The sequence below is a fragment of the Anabrus simplex genome, chromosome 1 (genome assembly GCF_040414725.1).
Source record: "Anabrus simplex isolate iqAnaSimp1 chromosome 1, ASM4041472v1, whole genome shotgun sequence".
NCBI lineage: Eukaryota > Metazoa > Arthropoda > Insecta > Orthoptera > Tettigoniidae > Anabrus > Anabrus simplex.
Genome location: NC_090265.1, coordinates 956,139,612 through 956,158,723, shown reverse-complemented (window position 1 = coordinate 956,158,723; position 19,112 = coordinate 956,139,612). Strand labels below are relative to the sequence as shown.

The following is a 19,112-nucleotide window of genomic DNA, read 5'->3' as shown; positions in this document are numbered from 1 at the left end:
TCAATACAATAACGTGTTTTAAATTTCCCTTCCGCTACGTCCTTTTGTGGAATAGGGAATTTAAACTAACTAGGCCTTTGAGCAATTTACATCTTCCTTGAAGGCACTTTTCTGTAGAGTTTGTAGTGATAATTAATTTGGTATACTACTCTATTTAAAGCAAGTTCGTGATGTCACGGTAAGGCATTTTAATTTCTTTTTATCTGTCAAAGGAAACGCTTTCATCTACTAATGTTGGTATAAATGCTACATGTTTCATAATTTTCGCGCCATATTGTGTCGTACAGCTTGGATGGAGACTGTGAATAGGGTTATTTGAAAGTGGAAAAAAATTCAGAACAATAGTTCTTTATATCTCTCTGGCATCGATACTCGTCAAGGTAGGCGTGACATAACGTTCTGTTTGATATTTGTTAATATCTCACGTGTTGGTGTAATTAATACAAAGTTATTTTTTTGCTGTTAACGTGCCCGAAATTCTGAATGAAATATTCAAGCCCAGCATTTAGCCGATTTGTTAGAAATTTTGTCACGTTTCTGTACTTGAGCTCTAGAAATGTGGACTTGTGTGAGTTGGTTCCTTTTTGAATCATTGTCTTGGTCGTAGCTGCAATACATTTTAGAGTCCATCACTCCTGAATCTTCGATCAACTATCATGTTTGTGATGATATTTAGCTGTCAGAACTAGACGTATGTAGCTTTACGTTGACCGTGTTCTAGCGTTATGAGATTTGGTTTATTTCGTTCACAAACAGTTTTAAGATTAACCTGTATGATCCAGCATCGCGATGGAAGAATATTTCACAATGGTAATTCTTTCTGCTCCATTCACGCCAGTTTACCTTATTTGTAGTAGTGGGACACTTCCTATTTCTGACTTGCCTGAATGGTGTGCGGTACGTACTCTCCTCTGGGCATCGAATTAACATCCTTCTTTTAGGATCAACACTTCAAGAGATCAAACGGCAAAAATGTCTTAGGGGAACCTGAGGTAATTAGAACAGGGTTTTTGCATGGTTTCTCATTTTCACACCAGGCAAATGCTGGGGCTATACCTTAATTAAGGCCACGGCCGCTTCCCATTCCTAGGATTTTCCTGTCCCACCGTCGCCTTAAGACCTATCTGTGTTGGTGCGACGTGAAGCAAATAGCAAAAGAATAAAATTAATAAAAATGCAACGAAGCAGAGGAATCAGCTGTACACATACTTTTCGAATGTGAGGCGCTGGGTAGAATCAGACTCTCCACTTTAGGACTACCAGGTGAAGAGACAGAAAAAATCCAAGAAGACCAAGTAAGAATAACCTGCAGCTTTGTGAAGGGAGCAGGTATATGTGGGTGGGAATGAAGGAAAAACATGGTAGCAAAAGATCTTAGAGGTCAACGCTAATTAGGAACTAATATTTAGAGGCCCCATGAAGAAAAGAAGAAAAATAAGAATAATCTGCTTGTCATATTCATACCTTGGTCTACCCCTACCATCCCTCAATCAAATTAACAAGTCCTGGATGTCTTAAGATGTGCCCTATCACTCTTCTTCTTAGCCAAATCGATCTCTCACCAATTCAAATCATTATCTCTTCATTTGTGACTCGATCTATCCATCTCACCTTCAGCATTCTTCTATAACACCACATTTCAAAAGCTTCTATTCTTTCCACTTCGTTCATGTTTCACTTCCATAGAGCGCCATATTCCAGATGAAAGTCTTCAAAAACATCTTTTCAATTCTAGTATCAATGTTTGAAGTGAGCAAATTTCTTTTCTTAAGAAAGGCCCTCCTTGCTTGTGGTAGTATTGAGCTCGATAGCTGCAGTCGCTGAAGTGCGGCCAGTATCCAGTATTCGGAAGATAGTGGGTTCGAACCCCACTGTCGGCAGTCTTGAAAATGGTTTTCCGTGGTTTCCCATTTTCACACCTTAAGGCCACGGCTGCTTCCTTCCCACTCCTAGCCCTTTCCTATCTCATTGTCGCCATAAGACCTATCCGTGTCGGTGCGACGTGAAGCAAATTGCAAACAATTTGCTTGTGGTAGTCTGTATTTATGTCCTTACTTCTGTCATAATTACCGTAGTTATTTTACTACTCAAGTAACAATATTCATCTACTTCATTTAAGACTTCATTTCCTAATTAATGTTTAATAATAATAATGTTATTTGCTTTACGTCCCACTAACTACTTTTTAAGGTCTTCGGAGTAATTAATGTTTCCTTCATCACCTGACTTAGTTTGACTGCATTCCATTACTTTTGTTTTTGACTTATTTACTTTCATCTTGTACTCTTTCCTAAGACTTTGTCCATACCATTCAGTAATTTCTCTAAATCTTCTGCAGACTCAGATAAAATAACAATATTATTGGCAGATCTCAGGGTTTTGATTAGACCGATACTTCTCCTTGGATTGGGATTCTCTTTCCAAATTCCTCTTTGATTTCCTTTACTGCCTGTTTTATATATATGTTAAGAAGATAGTGGGTTCAAACCCCGCTGTTGGCAGCCCTGAAGATGGTTTTTCGTTTCCCATTTTCACACTACTAGGCAGATGCTTGCCATAAGACCTATCTGCGTTGGTGCGACGAATAACCTTGGAACTTACAAATTGATCTTTTCCCAGTAACTTATATTTTAGTTAGTGACTTTTAGAATTTGAAATTATTTGCCATTTAAGTTACTTTACAAAATAATTGATTCTGTAAATTTTCATCGCTAATGCCTCGATCTCTTGAGGGGAAAATAAGTGTTTTTACATGTGCTGAAAAGAATACTTGTGTTTACCCAGATAAGGTGGACGTCCTTCCAGAAGGATGTGTGCAGAGGTGCGAATATATTAATTTATTGTATATGTTTTTGAAGTATCGACTGAATTTGGGCCTGTTTACCTTGCCTACACCGCAGATTCTAACAGAATAGCCTTGCAATATCGTTCATTGTTGACTCGGCTTTTTCAGAAGTAAGTTGAAAAGATGGGGTTATTAAAAATAGATGACTTGACGCACCTTGTCATAGATGGGTTAGTAGATTTACTTAATGCTTGCAATGTTTGTAGAAATGATAAATGTTATGACATCTTGGGAGGTATTTTGAACAGACTAACTAGTCATACGGCATTGCACAAAGATAACCGATAGTCTGAGAGTTTTTATAACCATCTTTCCAGAAGGACGTTAGCCGTTAACCACAGTACTTTGATTGCATAGCTTCTGTGTGGATACTTTTCTCCTAGTCCTTAGGTGAGCGAAATATAGGCCTACCATTTATGGCTCAATTATTTGGATATAAGTCTAGTTCATCTCCTCTGGTATGGGGGACCGAGTGACGGGTTTGTTATGGTTTGAGCCATGTCAGGAAGCTGAAACACTGCCGCAAAAAAGACTGTATTCTCACAGGGGTGTACGCTACACTGTTACAATGTATGTTGACCAGTTTGAGAACTCTCATACGGAATCTATTTCAGCTATTTTAACATCACTACCCCTTCTGAAAGACTTAATGCAGAAAAAATATGCAGGCCACTGGTACGATAAGAACTGACTGAATCAGGAAGGACTGTGACATACTGAAAAGAGGTGAGATGAAAAAGAAACCTTGAGGAACTTTTGACTTCAGGCTCCATATTATTAGTTGCACCAATGACTTCAGATTCTATATTAGTAGCTGCACCGATTGAGTGTGGTTACTGTGGCAACCAACTTTGACACTATCAGTCCAACTCTTACAGAGACATGATATTCAGAGAGCAGAAGAAATGACCGAGCTCGATAGCTGCAGTCGCTTAAGTGCAGCCAGTATCCAGTAATCGGGAGATAGTGGGTTTGAGCCCCACTGTCGGCAGCCCTGAAGATGGTTGTCCGTGGTTTCCCATTTTCACACCAGGCAAATGCCGCGGCTGTACCTTAATTAAGGCCATGGCCGCTTCCCATTCCTAGGCCTTTCCTATCCCATCGTTGCCATAAGACCTATCTGTGTCGGTGCGACGTAAAGCAACTTGCAAAAAAAAAAAAGAAAAGCAGAAGAAATGGGCACCAAGTGAGCAACCAAGGTTCAATCACAATTATAACAAACACGTGGGTGGTACTGATCAGCAGAATTTAGTGCTTGGTAGCTCTACTGAGCATATGGAGGTAGTCTAGAAAATCTAACATTTTGCCAACTGATTGCTGTGACTATCCTAGAATTGAATCTCCACGTTGGTTCGACCAGAGGAAGGCCATCTAAAGAATTGATTCCAGGGCCGTATTTCATAAAACTTGACAGGTGAGACAATCTTGACAATTACGTCAGATCTGACAAATTTGTCAATATTTCATGACAATTTTCTGTTTCATAAATGCTACAAGTTTCTCTTTCGTGACAGACAAGATATTGTAACTTGTAGAACTTGGTTCATAAATGCGATTATTTTATGTCAGATCTGAAGTTGAGTGTATTTTGCTCTAGATGGCTCTGAAGAGCGATATTGATAACTGAATGCGATGCACAAACTATCGATAAAGTGTAAAATCCAAGACTGAAATTTAACCTACATTTTTTTCCTACTCACTCAGAATGGGAAGTAATTTTGATAAGATTACGGTAGTAAACAGCCAATGCAGAGGAAACAAAATTTGCTCTTGAGATGTGAATGAATAACTTTTAAGTTTGTGAAAGCAATTGCTGTCGTATAAGATTTACTGTACTGTGTAATGTATTCAGCTGATGTCTTGCTAATACAAAATATATCTTTTGACTACAAAGTCACTGAAATTGAAGATTAGATTAATCTGTTTTATAAAAACTCAGCATGGTCTCATTTCACTGTCTTTGCTACTACTATTACTCCTGTTATAGAGTTCATTATCTGCTAGAGATTTTAAATTACAAAACATTCGCGAAAATAAACTTGCTAATTAGACATTACAGGACACATTATCTGTCACCTCCACGACAATTCTACAAATTTGTAAACGTGTCAAAAAGTAATGACATATATCTGTTTCATTACACTGTATGTAGCCTACAATTTGACAAATTTTTCAGCTCTTTACCTGTCGGTTTAAAAGTTGTATGAAACGCGCATTTGTAAAATTGTCGTAAAAGTCTGCTGTAACCTTGTAATTTTTATGAAACACAAAATTGTTAAAATGTAAACCTGTCTGACAATTTCCTGTCACCTGTAAAATTGTAACTTTTATGAAATAGGGCCCAGGTATGATATGATGGGACATTTTGGAACACTTTACTACAAATACAGTTATGGGAAAAAGGAAGCAGCGTCACTGTTGTGACTATAAAGAAAACTCAGTCTAGCTCGAGCGGTCGAGGAGAGAGGTTGCGTAGCGAAGTGCGTGCTGTAAACATGGTCGGCATTGAACAGTACCGGGCCGCTATTGGGAAATGGCAGGCAAGGCAGAAGAAGGAGGCCAGGAGTGGATTGGTGACGGACGGATTGAAAATGAGTGAAGCGGTGCTGGTGGTGACAGTGATAGCAGTGTTACTGGTTATTGGGGGGGTGGAAGTAAACCCAGGCCCAAATACCAGTGGAAAATATAGTACGGAGGATTTGGCCGCACTCAGGGTGGTTGTAAGTGAAGTTATGCAGGAGAAGTGTCAATGGGATAAGGTGCAGGAAATAAAGGACATGATGGAGGAGCAGAGAAGGGAGTTAGGGAACATGAAGAAATGGCTTGAAACGAAGACAGAGGAATCGAGCAGGAGAGTGGTCAATAACGAGAAAGAAATCGAGTTATTGAGAGGGGAAGTGAAACATCTGAAAGAGGAGGTGATGAAGATGAAGAAAGAAGCGGAGGGGTACAGGCAGGAGAGATTGAAAAAAGCCATATTTATATATGGAGTTGAGGAAGGGGCGAGAGAGAGCAAGATTGAGCTGATATTTAAGGTGGTGGAAGCTATACGTGATGTAATGAAGATAAACTTTAGTGAGGTAGACATTGATGATGTAGAGAGAGTTGGTAAAGTCAAAGGTCGGAGGCCAATTAGGGTTAAATTGTTCTCAACCTTAATGGCAGATTCTGTGTTAAGGAACAGCAAGAATTTACAAGGGCGGAAAATAGGGGTGAAAGGAGACATGGGAAGAGAAGGAAGTGAAAACGCGAAGATCTTGAATAGGCACCTATGGAGAGCGAGGAACCAGGGGCTAAAGGCCCGAATAAGAGGTCTGAGGTTGGAGGTGACAAACGGGCGATGGGTTAGAGTACATTCAGTGACTAAGCTAAAGGAAATGGACGAAAACGAGAGGGTTGAGAGTGGTGAGAGGACAAGGCAAGATGGGAAGAAGAAAGAAGAAAAGAAGAGGAGGAGGGACGTGGCAGGAGAGCAGAGCATCTCGGAAGAGAATGGGCAGTGCAGCCGGGAGACAGAAAACCAAGATAGTGAAGTGGACGGTGAGAGTGGGCCGCAAGAAACTGGGAGAGGAGAGTGTAGAGGTGCAGTGAGCGAGAAAGGACAAAGGGAGGTGGATTCAGAAGTCCAAAATAGTGAGGGGGTGAGTGGGGGTGAGCAGCAAGAAGGGGTGAGTACAGGGTGCAGTGGTGTAGTGAACAAGAAAGGTCAAGAGGAGACAGATCGACAAGAAGGTAAAAAAATTATGAGTAAAGTCAGGAGTAAGAGCTTAAAAGACATATGGGGAAAAGTACGTAAAGGGATGGAGGATACAGAGGGAGAGAGGTCGATAAATACTAGAAGTAAGAATAGAGGGGGAGACCTAGAAGGGAGGGAGGGAAAGTTATAACAATATTGGAAGATAGGATGTGTGAATATTGAAGGAGTAAGGAACAAATTAGGAAACAAGAAAGTTAGGGAAGTAATTGAAAGTTTTGATGTTGTGGCACTCTTGGAGACGTGGTTGGAAACAGGGAGGGAGATTGCATGGAAGGGGTTTGAGATAAAATATAAATATAGAAGAAAAGAGAGGAATAAGGGACGAGCACCAGGAGGGATGATAGTTCTAATTAGGGAAGAAATTAGTGAAAGAGTAGAGGATATAGAGACCGATATGATGGAAACCATATGGCTGAGATTGAATTTGGGAGGGAGAGAGGGATGGAGGAAGAAAATAAATCTAGCTTTTGTTTACTGCCACCCTAGTAATTCAGAATATGCAAATAAATATTTTTTTGAAGAGTTATTGGTGGATATTGGTAGGATAAGGGGAATGTATCCAGGGGAGGAGGATATGTTGTTATTTGGGGATTGGAACGCGAGAATAGGAGAACAGAGCCCAGTTTATAGTAGGGAGGATGGAATGTGTTTGTTAGAAAGCAGAAGGAGTGAGGACAAAATTACAAATAGTTATGGAGAGAAGCTCCTAGAGATGTGTGCTGTGGGAAACTTGTATATTCTGAATGGGTGGATAGAGGGTGACAGGACGGGGAAATTGACATATGTTACGGAGAAAGGGGGTAGTGTGATAGATATGGTTTTGAGCTCGGAAGGGATGATTGAGGAAGTTGTAAGTATGGAAATAGGAGATTGGATTGAGTCACACCATTTCCCGGTGAGGGTTATGCTGAAAAGAGAGGAAGAGAAGTGTACAATGAAGGAAAATGAGACAAAGGATAAACGAGGGAGGGGTTATAATAAGTATAAATGGACAGAGAAGGTGGGCCGGGATTGGAATAGGGTAGTGAAGGAGGAGCTACATCTTCTGAAATATGGGTGGGAAGGGGCGTTAGAAGAGAATAATACTGATAAAGCCTTGGAATTGTTGCTACATCCAATAAAGATGATAGCGCAGAAGGTGAAAGCTAGAAAAGGAAATAAGAAAGAGGGAGAAGAATGGTTTAATAGGGAGTGTGAAGGATTGCGGAGGAAGGTGATGGACGCGTTAGGAGAATATAGAAGGAAAGGTGGGAACCAAGAAAGGGAGTTTTTCTGTAGATTGAGGAAGGAGTATAAAAAGAAAATCTCTGAGACAAAAAAGACGTGGTTAGAGGAACAAATGGAAGCCATAAATAATGACTGCAAGACTAACAATTTTGAGAGAGTCTGGGATAAGATTAACAGAATTATTAAGGGTGGAAGGAATATGGAGAGAACGAGTATTGAGGAAGTGCAATGGGTCAGGCACTTCGATGAATTACTAGGAAAAAAGGGGGGTGATAGATGGAGAGGTTCGGGAGAAGAAGTAATTTGGAGGAATAGGGGAGTGGCAATTTATGACTTGGATAAAGAAATCACAAGAGAGGAAATCCGGGGAGTGATAAGCAGAGCTAGTGCGAAGTCGGCCGGGGGGTGTAATGGTATAAATAATAAGTTTTGGAAGGAAATTAGTAAAAATGAGATAATGATAGAGGGCATGGTGAAACTATTCAATAGGATATTCGAGGGAGGAAATTACCCTAGGGAATGGGAAACAGGAATTATATGCCCTATATACAAGGGAAAGGGTAGTAGGAACAATGTGAACAGTTATAGGGGTATATCTCTGTTGGATTCTTTGAGTAAGATATATACTGGGGTGCTAGCGAACAGAATAAGCGGGTGGGCGGAAGAAAATGAAATTTTGACAGATTACCAAGGGGGATTTAGGAAAAAGAAAAGAACAGTGGATAATATAATGATAGTAAAGACTATTTTAGAAAAGTATAAGAATATGGCTAGAAGTACGGTTTATGTAGCAGCAATAGATTTTGAGAAAGCTTTTGATAAGGTGAATAGAGAGGCCCTACTAGAGAAATTAGGTAGGTTAGGGATTTCGGAGAAGATGTTGAGGGCAGTGGAAGGAATATATAGGGACGTCAGGTTTTGTGTAAAATTGGGAGAAGGGAGAATGAGTGGACCATTAGAGTCCAAGGTGGGTTTAAAACAAGGATGCAAGTTATCGCCCATACTGTTTATTTTATTTATCAACGATATTTTAGAGGGGTTTGGGGCAGAAAATTGGGCTGTACCAGTAATTAATGGTTTGGAAGTGCCAGGACTGATATTTGCGGATGATGTGTTATTGATGACGTTAACTTCAGGGGCGATGAATAGGGCCTTAGAGTCAGTGATGCTATTTGCGAGGAAATGGGGATTGAAAATTAATGGAAATAAGTCTAAAATATTGGTAGTACAGGTGAACAAAAGAAGAAAGATAGAAGGGAATTGGGTAATTCAGGGAGAAAGATTGGAACAGGTAAGAAAGCTGGAATATCTAGGAGTGATTTTTAATGATAAAGGAACTTGGAGTGACCAGATCAAAAGAGTGAAATATAGAGGATTGGCAGCCTTAGCCTCAGTCAGAAATTTGCTACTCAAGTACCCGGGGATCAGTTACAAAACACTGAGACTCGTGTTCAGGTCGGTAATCGTTGGGAGGGTATTATACGGAGCAGAAGTTTGGGGGCTGGATGAGAAAAGAGAGGAACTAAGAAGGATTGTTAGTAGTTTTGCTAAGTTAGTGATGGGCTTACCGAGGTGTACAGCAAATGTAGGGGCGGAATTAATGTGTGGGGAGGATTTGGAAGCAGAGGGTGTGAAAAGAATAGTTAGATATTGGATGAATTTAAAAAGACAGGAAGGTGGGAGAGTTTTACAGGCAGCATATGTACAGCAATTTAAGAGCATGTATAAGGGTGGATGGTTAGAAAAAATAAAGGGATATTTGGAGAGGATAGGATTAGGACACCTGTGGGGGGAGGTTTGGTCAAAGACAGAAGTGAGAGGGATGAATATACTGGAAAGGAGAATTAGAGATATCCATAGGCAGAAATTATTGGGGGAAAGCAGACTAAGAAATTCGCTGACTGTTTTGACGAAAATAGAGGAGATAGCAGGGTTGAATATTAGATACGTCGATAGGTCAAAATGATATGGGATGATGTGGTGGCTTTTAGGTCTGCCAAGGAATAAAGGCTGGTTACAGGGCAGGGATAAGACAAGGTGTGTACTTTGTGGAGATGTGAATGATGAGTTTCACTTGCTAAGAGACTGTGAGGTAACGAGGGGGTTAAGACATGGATTATTGAGTGCCGAGCATAGGGAAATACTGGGGAGAGGGGATGAGAACGCAATACTGAGATGGATTATTAAACAATGGGAAAAAGGGGGTGAATTGAACAGGTATTTTTGTGCGACAAAAAAGGCCTGCGAGAGTAAAATGAAGGAGAGTGAGTTAGAGGGTGGGCAGGGGAATAGGGGGGTGGAATAGTTATCTGTATAAGGGAAGGGGATAGTATGTTAAAATTCTAATGGATTAGGGAATATAGGGACTGAGTACTTAGGTAGGTGGAGTTGGGTAAGAGGACAGGATTGCATGGTCTGTTTGTTTTATGATATGTTAGTAATTGTTATTCATTGTAATTTTATTAGGTTATGATGGTAATTATTTGTGAAGGCTGATATGTGGTAATGGTGAAGTGGTATATTTATTGTTGATATGTGGAGTTGGAGGAGTGGTGGTATAAATGTGGTAATGGAGAAGTGGTATAGGATGAAGAAATATGTTGGAAAGGTGTTGGTATATGCGTGACTGGTATTTGTTATTCATTGTAATTTCATTAGGTTATGATGGTAAATAATTTGTGAAGGCTGAGATGTGGTAATGGTGAAGTGATATATTTATTGTTGATATTTGGAGTTGGAGGAGTGGTGGTAAATGTGGTGTTGGAAAAGTGTTATATCGTTGGAATGTAGTGTGGGAGAAGTGGTGATATAAGTAGAGGTGGTATATAATGTGGAGTTGGTGCTGTATTGCTGAAATGTGGTGTTGGAAGTATTGAAGGTTTAGTATTTAGGTGATGTATGGTTTGGTACTGAGATGGTTTATTTATGGTTAACTTCGTAGGAGTTGGGAGGTGGTATTATTGTATTGGTGTCTGGTATAAGTATTTAATTTCTGGAGCTGGATAGAGGTGAGTTTATTGTCATTTTGTAAATTTTGGTTTGTTTGTATGGAGAGGAGGAAGAAATATGATGTTGGAGAGGTGTTGGTATGTGTTGTATTGCTGAGATATGGTGTCGGAAGCATTGGAGGCTTAGTATGTATGATTAGGTGATGTATGGTATGGTATTGAGATGGTTTATTTACGGCCGAATTCGTGGAAGTTGGGAGGGGGTATTATTGTATTGGTGTCTGGTATGAGTATTGAATTTTTGGAGCTGGAGAGAGGTGATTTTATTATCATTTTGTAAATTGTGGTTTGTTTGTATGGAGAGGAGGAAGGAGTATGATGCTGGAGAGGTGTTGGTATAGGCGTGATTGGTATTTGTTATTTATGGTCGAAATTTTTGGGAGATGGAGAGGTAATTTTATTATGGAGTGTTATGGCGGATTGAAATGATATGAAGCAATGTTAACGCTGATTGGTAAAAGTTGTGGTATGATGGATTGGAATGCAATGACGGAATATTGTTGTTATTATTCAGACTTGTACTATAGGAGGTGGAACCTGAAAGATTGAATGCAATGTTAGTATCATGGCTGGTTTGGTATGCAATCGTGTAATGTTGCTGGTGTAGCTTATTTTGGAGTAGGTCAGGGAACAATAGAGGTGATGAAAACGCTGAAGCAAGAAGGTCGCGTGATGAGTGGGTACGTGTGAGTGATAACAAGCAGCAAGTTGCAACACCAGCAGCAGATTGTAAACATAGAACAGGCTGATGAGGTGTTCATTTCATTTTATTTTGTATGTGGTGGAGAGTGGTGGCTTGGGTTGGACTGCGTTTATTATTAGTTATTTATTTATTTATTTATTATTATTGTGAACATGTATTCGGGGCTGAACGCCTGTTTTGTTCATTAATAAATACAATACAATATAAAGAAAACTGACAGTGTGTGAAATGTGAGGTATCCATCCATGTTTCCCTCAGTATTGCACGAGAACCTGAGTCAGAGGTCATTTCTAAGTACACAGTTGCTGTTCTTCCCACGAAGAGTTCAGTGCATGTGTGTTTGGCTGACATCCTTCCAGAAAGATCAGCTGGTTTTTGAAAAACTTTGGGTAGAAAAAATGTGAAATCAAGTTCATTGTGTTCTTTTGTATGCTTTTAAGTATTTTGTTGAAAAAATAAACTAGACAATTGCAAAAAATAATTCAGCCTTACCATATCTGGGTTAATTATAAGAATATCTCCAGCAGTGAAGGGCATTTGTAGGTTAAGTCAAATCTTTGGAAAAACTGACGAGGTTGCAAAGTATCTCATCCTGCACTAGTAAAGCTACTGGTTCTTCTGTAGTACAACTGAAAAAGTTATCTTCATCATCACTTAAATTTTTCCCGTTTCTGCTTCCATGTGATGCACTGTTTATCGATTATTAGAATGTAATGATTGCTATCTTATTTCAAGAAGTAAACAACAAGTTACATTTTGTGAAAAGTAAAAATTAATAAACTAAGTATTTGTTAAAAGTAATTTGATTACTTTTACTCAATTACTTTCCAACTCTGTTGTTATTTTGTTAATAAAAAATAGGTTAGTACTTCACTCAACAAAACAGTCTACACTTACATGACTAAAATTTGTCATATCATTGATTTATATTTCATTTTCTGTGTTGTAGATATTATTGTTTAGTACTCTGCACACAGACTGTAAATTGTATTTATTTGAACATATTTTCAATAAAATTTAAGTTCCAGTTCATAACTAGTTGTACTTCCACTTAAAACAATAATCACCACCACCACCACCAGTTCATAACTTGCTGTTGGTACATATTGTATTTACCTGCATAATTTTTACTCATTTATGACCAAATTTTTTGTTCTAAAATCATGCGGCATAAATTACACAGACTTTTTTCGAAGGGATGAAGTTACACTGAAATTTGAAATAAAATCAATATCATCACCAAGATAACTGTGAAAATACCATTTTGTATGAACACTGAACATTTATTTACAGATTAGGCAAACATTAATAAAATAATTTTTATTATAACATCGCGTGCTGTTAGTACTTATTTACGGTGGGCTGTCCATTTTTCCATCACTGCAATATTATATCATATACAAAAGAGATAAAAACAAGCAAGTTCTCAAATTTATATGACTTTAGTTTACCGGCAGGTCTGTAGCTTTTTAACACTTGCCTCAAGTAAGTGACCAGGCGAAAAAATTAGCGTGGTTTGCTTTGCACTATTGTACGCTGCTACAGAACAGCATACAAATCTGTAATGATAAAGTAGGTAAAATGGCAGTTCATGCATTAACGTTATGAATAATGTAACAGAATGCAGGTCACATGCCGGTAATAAAAAGAGCGCTGGTCAAACTTACCTGTACACCTCTACATTTCATCATTCCTCTCGGCCAATAAGGAGTAGTCACATTCAGAGAAGTGATTATCTGTCATTCCACAAGTCATCTTGGAGACTATCCAGAGAGTTGGATATTCCTGTTTTCCTGAAGCTCTTCGTAACCATTTCACACAGAATTAAATTCCAGCTTCCTGTTATCCACCGGAGCATTAATTTTAAAGGACGATGTAGAATCTTACCACATGGAGTGAATGTGTGCTTGCGCGGTGCCATCCATTCCTTATAGAAACGCCGGATATGATCCTTAAAAGGTTTGTTAATTGACCCACATAGAGGTTGTAGAACATATGTCAGTCCACCCAGAGTTACTACCATGTCTGTTCTATCTTCGAGAAGAGAGTCCTTGACTTCTTACCCGAGATGTCACCTAAAGCTGGCAACTACTAACGGATGGTAGGTGAAGTAGAGCACCAGGGCGACTTTTCCAGACAGTGTTACCCTGTCTTTCATTAGATAGCTGTCCATCCAGCCCATGTCGTGCAAGCGTATATGTATCCAATGTGGTAAATGACATTTTGGCATTGTCTTTCTCTTCAATATAACATACAATGGAAGTTTTCTTCCATCTGCAGTAATTGGAAGCATGATGGTGCATCTTTTTTCTGCGCCTGATGTCTTTAAGTTTTAAGTTCATTTCTCTTGCAATGTTGCATTCCTCGGCATTTCAAAAAACATTGGCGTTTGGACTGCATTGCCAATTTGTGACAATAAATACAAATTGTGTTCTCGCAGTTTAATTAAGTAGCGATGAAATTCAATAACTTCTTCCGTGTGAACACAAGGCAGTAGTACAATATTATTTTGCCTCATCTATCTGTGTACCCAGCCATGGCTTGCTTTGAAATCTGCTCTGGGTATATTTCTCTGTGCTGCACTTTCATGCGCACGAAATCAAAGCATTTTATGTGATACCCCAATTCTATTATTTCTTAATTCTTCAAAGTACATTAAGAGCTCATCTATCTCAGGATGTTTTCCATGCTTTGGACCACTGAAGAATCGCATACTTTTCTTATTATGTAGAGCCTCCTCCTGCTTTCTCTAGTAGGGAACATGTGCCTCCGAGGTGGAAAATTTTCGTTCTGCAGTGCGGTTACTATTCTCCTGGGCATATTTTATTACTTTGTTTATATTCGTCTGTATAGTTGTTATACTTCCCCATGCTTTGTTTATATTCGTATGTATAGTTGTTATACTTCCCCATGCTAACTGATGAACTATAATACCAGCATTTATCACACTAAGACACTTTAGTGTGAGCTGCCTACTTACGAAAAACTTGCGATGCTGTTTCTTAACACACTACTACACAGAACAAATTACAGCATGTATCTGTGATAAGTACCCACAAACCCTTCACAAGCTTACTGTTCTCCAAAAACAAACTACTTATCACAAAGTGCATGTGAAGGTATAACTCCAGGCATGGGGATTGGAATGCAGTTTCGCTCAAGGTCAGACTAGACTATGGCTGGCGGTGACGTTGGAGGGTAACTTCATTGCCTTCAGCGTTCAAACTAAGAAGCGGAGTAACCTACGGTTTGAGACGGCGAAAATTATGGGGGCAAAATAGAAATCCTTAATTACTCATCAAAATTGGGGGTGAAAATTATGGGGGTAAGTATGATGAATTCAGTGAACAAGGCTTTTCCTATGCTGTGAATGAGAAAGAATATGATTAACACTCTAATTTTGTGATAATGTATGGTATTGATGCTGTACATAACATTCAGATATCTTGCTGACAAATTTAACTTACTGTACATTCCCTTTAATTATGCTTTAATGACCAGGGAACATTGTATGTCTTGCATTTAATATAATTGTTTTTGGTTGTTCTCATTGTAATTTGTCATGATGTTTCACAGTAAAATAAACTATTCTTACGACTTGGCTTACTGCAAAAACTTTAAAATATATGAATAATATTACCAGGAGATAAAGTATAAACTGAGATGGTATAACTTATGCCACATAAGCCTTTGGTCCGAGGAGTCCTGGGTTCGATTTCCAGCTGGGTCGGTTATTTAAACTTTCATTAGTTAATTCCTCTAGCTTGCGGAGGGCTAGGTGTTTATGCCATCCCTACCACCAGAATTAGTCTTTGGTAGGGCTCCCTCCTCACATTCGTGCAAGTAATCTATATGGAGTCATCTTGAAAGACCTGCAACAGGCCTCTCTGGAGGCCACACACCATTAAAAATTGTGGAGTTTTATCTCCCGTATGCAGTTATCAGACTATGCCTCTTATATAGGGCTTCTGATAAGTTCACCTGCATACACCTCAGCGTCATTGGGTAGGGTCTGACACATCCCACTCTGATGAGTCTAGTGTCAGACCTAAGACGAAACGCTGGTTGATAGAGCAAACGCCTGAAAAGCCTTACATCTGACTGTTTTTTTTTTTTTTAAATTAAATTTGTCTGGAGGAAGGGGTTACCTTGAAGATAGCTCAGTTCTGGTCGGACCTTCTTTTCTTGTTCTGTGTGTCGCATTTCATTGTGTTGTTGAATAGAGTAAGTTGCATCCTCATGTTGTCAAATGAAGAAATCCACTGGAAAACTGCTCTAGAATACTTGAATTGCAGAAAATAACCTCTTGTTAACAAATATTTCTTTGGATTGGAAACATTAATCTCTGTCATTCAAAAGATGCAAAAAGAAGGCTAAAACAGATAATAGACATTCCATTAATAAATTTCCTTAAACAGTTTATGCTTTATATATGATAATTTTACTTGCTCTTATTTCAGTCAGGAACAAACTAAAATTGTACTGAAAATCCAAGACCTTCTGGTTTCCTTATATTCTGTTTCAAGGCATTGGAAGTTTTCCTTTTCCTCGGTTTGTTTTGTGAAGTTTGAATGTACCCTTGTTTCCTTTTGTATTTTGTAAGAAGTGAGGAAATGTGTATGTTATACTTGAGATGAACTGATATGCTCAGGTGAAAAATGATAGTTTTATCAGTTCTTGACTTCTGTTTTTGCAGATATGGCAGTTGCTAAGAGTACTGCAGATTTGTATGTGACTAGCAGTAATACAGCTCTGGAACTTAAATTAGGTAAGTGAAATACTGGCATCCCTCTTGTTTACAAGTGCAGCAAACCCTCGATTATCCAGGCTAATCTCTGGACATATTTGCACGGATAACTGAAAATGCGGATAATATGATTTTATTGCAACAAAACTTTCAGTAATACAGAATATACAGTACTGTTTGAAAATGCGATAATGTCAAACAACACATTCAATAACCACTTTTATGAATAATGTAGGCCAATATAAAAATTACTTAAAACATCTAATTCTAAGAGTTTCTGTTTTGCTATTTTGAATGTCTGTCTGAACACCAATCCCATACTCATTCACCAATTTGCTTTCTCGAACTTCTCAGTTAATTCATGCTTTTGTTTTAAAATTGAAAGCACATTTGTAGCTATGACTGGTATCACAGAATACTAACAAAGAATTGCTATACAGTACATTGGTACATTGTTTAGTGTTTACCGTATTTCCTTGCGTATTAGACCCCCCCCATCTTCGCACTTTTATAGGTGTATAAAGGAAGGGAGGATGTTCCAATATGTGATAACCTCCCATTTCGTCCAGTGACCTCTGGGTATAAACTATAGATTGTGCATATGTGTTCTACGCTATTCTTTAAGAAATTTATGATTGTATTGAGTTTTACTGGTTACCTTCATTGGAAAGCTGTTTTTCTAAATTTTAAAAATAAAGAAAACAACAAATGGTAAACACATTACTAAGGCTGTAAGTATAATCAGTTTATTTACTATTTATTATATCACGTAATTCATTTCATCTCATTAGCTTCTGTGATGGGGTTGATGTTAGGGAGGGCATCCGGTCATAAACTCGCTACGAAGATTCATTACATAAAATCAGCTTCATGGTCCGTATTGCACTTCAATAGATTCACAATTATTTATTTATTTTCCACCTAGTCAATACAGTGATTGCTTAAGGAAATGTTTCGTATATTATCAACATCTTCAGCCACATAACACTGTTTAGATAAAAAATATATAAATTGACAAAATAATGCTTTAGAGAAAGTGTCCTTAACATAAGATTGACAACATTAATGTACCACTTTTAACCATTAAAAATTGCCTTAAGCAATCATTGTATCGACTAGGTGGAAAATAAATAAATACTTAATTGTGAATCTAACAAAGATTCATCTCGTTTCATACTTGACCCATGTAGAGAAAAGGTGTAAGGGTTGGTCACACTGTTTTATTTATCGTATTATGCAATATTAATACAAAAGAACTTAATGGCCTGTCATTTGTCTCTTGTCAGTTAAGCAGTAATCTTATCACACAGTAAAGCTAATCACTGGTTTCATTTGAATTATCGTTATCTTGTACCGCCAACTTCATTGGTATCGGCGTTGTTGTGATCCCAAATGACGTAATATTCACTGCCATCGAGAGCACTCAACATCCCGGTATTCTTGATACTCTTATAGCATAACTCCCGATTGTAGAGCCCAAACAGTGAAAATCTATTTGCAAATGGTTTCTGGAAATGGTCTCTTGGTGTGTTTGTCAGTGGCATATGCAGGGATCAAGACGTGGGCTACCACTAAGACCCAGGTTACCCCCCTTTTTGATAGTTGGTTTAATAAATGTCAAGCCTCAATCATTTTGGGTAACTGGAGTAGCCTGCTGTGATGTCAGGCTGTTTTGCAAGCTGCTGCTCTGGCCTCTGCATCTGCCACTGCCAAGACTTGATGCCTGATCGGTGGAAATGGTAGCTAGGGCTTAGCAAATTAGAGCCCAGCTTTGTGGCTAAATGGATAGAATGGTTGCCTTTGTTCCGATAGCCCCGGTTCAATTCTTGGAATCAACCTTCTCGTACTCTTAATTTCCCTGGTACCGAGCTCGATAGCTGCAGTCGCTTAAGTGCGGCCAGTATCCAGTAATCGGGAGATAGTGGGTTCGAACCCCCACTGTCAGCAGCCCTGAAGATGGTTTTCCGTGGTTTCCCATTTTCACACCAGGCAAATGCTGGGGCTGTACCTTAAGGCCACGACCGCTTCCTTCCCATTCCTAGGCCTTTCCTATCCCATCGTCGCCATAAGGCATATCTGTGTCGGTGTGATGTAAAGCAAAATAGCAGGAAAAAAAAAAAAATCCCTGGCTTGGGACTGGGTGTGTGAAGTCTTGCTTTACGTTGCACCGACACAGGTAGGTCTTACGGCGTTTGACGTCTTTGCCATTCATTTCATCCACATTGGGTTACCACCAAGCCTTTCAGAGGCTATGTATTATTATTATTATTATTATTATTATTACCAAATTAAAATGTAGAATTTTACAACATTACCAGTGGTTGTACCCATCGTTCACTGGTTTACTAGCTTCCTCGGTAGATCGGTAGTGATGTCCGACCCATGATCATGGGTTTGATTTTAAACAACAAAAGAGAACACTAAACCTGAAAGATTGCATTTCATTTTAGCAGATCTACCTATAAAAAGAATATTATATTACTCCTATAATGGCAGCCCTGAAGTGTCTTCCTACAAGGATGTAGAAGTAGATTGAAATGAAATACCAGTACTCTGTTATCTATATACAGTAGAAGTCCGTTATAGCGAGAATTCATAACAGCAAAAAATTTACGTTAAAAATTAAATAATTGAAAAAGAGGTTCAACCTATTCAGTACATAAAGGAATGTAGTGATTAAATTCTTATTTAATAGTGATTAGAAATGGGACCAGTTTCGACCCTAGTCCAGGTCGTAATAGATAAGAAAAATGTTCCACCGATCAATACATTTATTGTGGATCCATGTATTGATCGGTGGAACATTTTTCTTATCTATTACGTTG

General features: G+C 38.7%; 1 protein-coding gene across 3 annotated transcripts in view; it reads left to right on the top strand.

Moving 5' to 3' along the window:
• Window positions 1-267: 267 nt before the first annotated feature.
• Hat1 (histone acetyltransferase 1) overlaps window positions 268-19,112 on the top strand; it is a 141,210-nt gene continuing 122,365 nt past the window's right edge. Inside the window, exons 1-2 of one of the 3 annotated variants that reach the window (XM_067148864.2) lie at window positions 268-380; window positions 16,237-16,308. In XM_067148864.2, coding sequence (XP_067004965.1) covers window positions 16,239-16,308 — 70 coding nt within the window. In that variant the 5' untranslated portion in view covers window positions 268-380; window positions 16,237-16,238. Of the gene's footprint in view, window positions 381-758; window positions 811-935; window positions 993-16,236; window positions 16,309-19,112 lie in introns of those variants that run through there. The other 2 variants (XM_067148862.2, XM_067148865.2) reach the window with 2 other exon arrangements.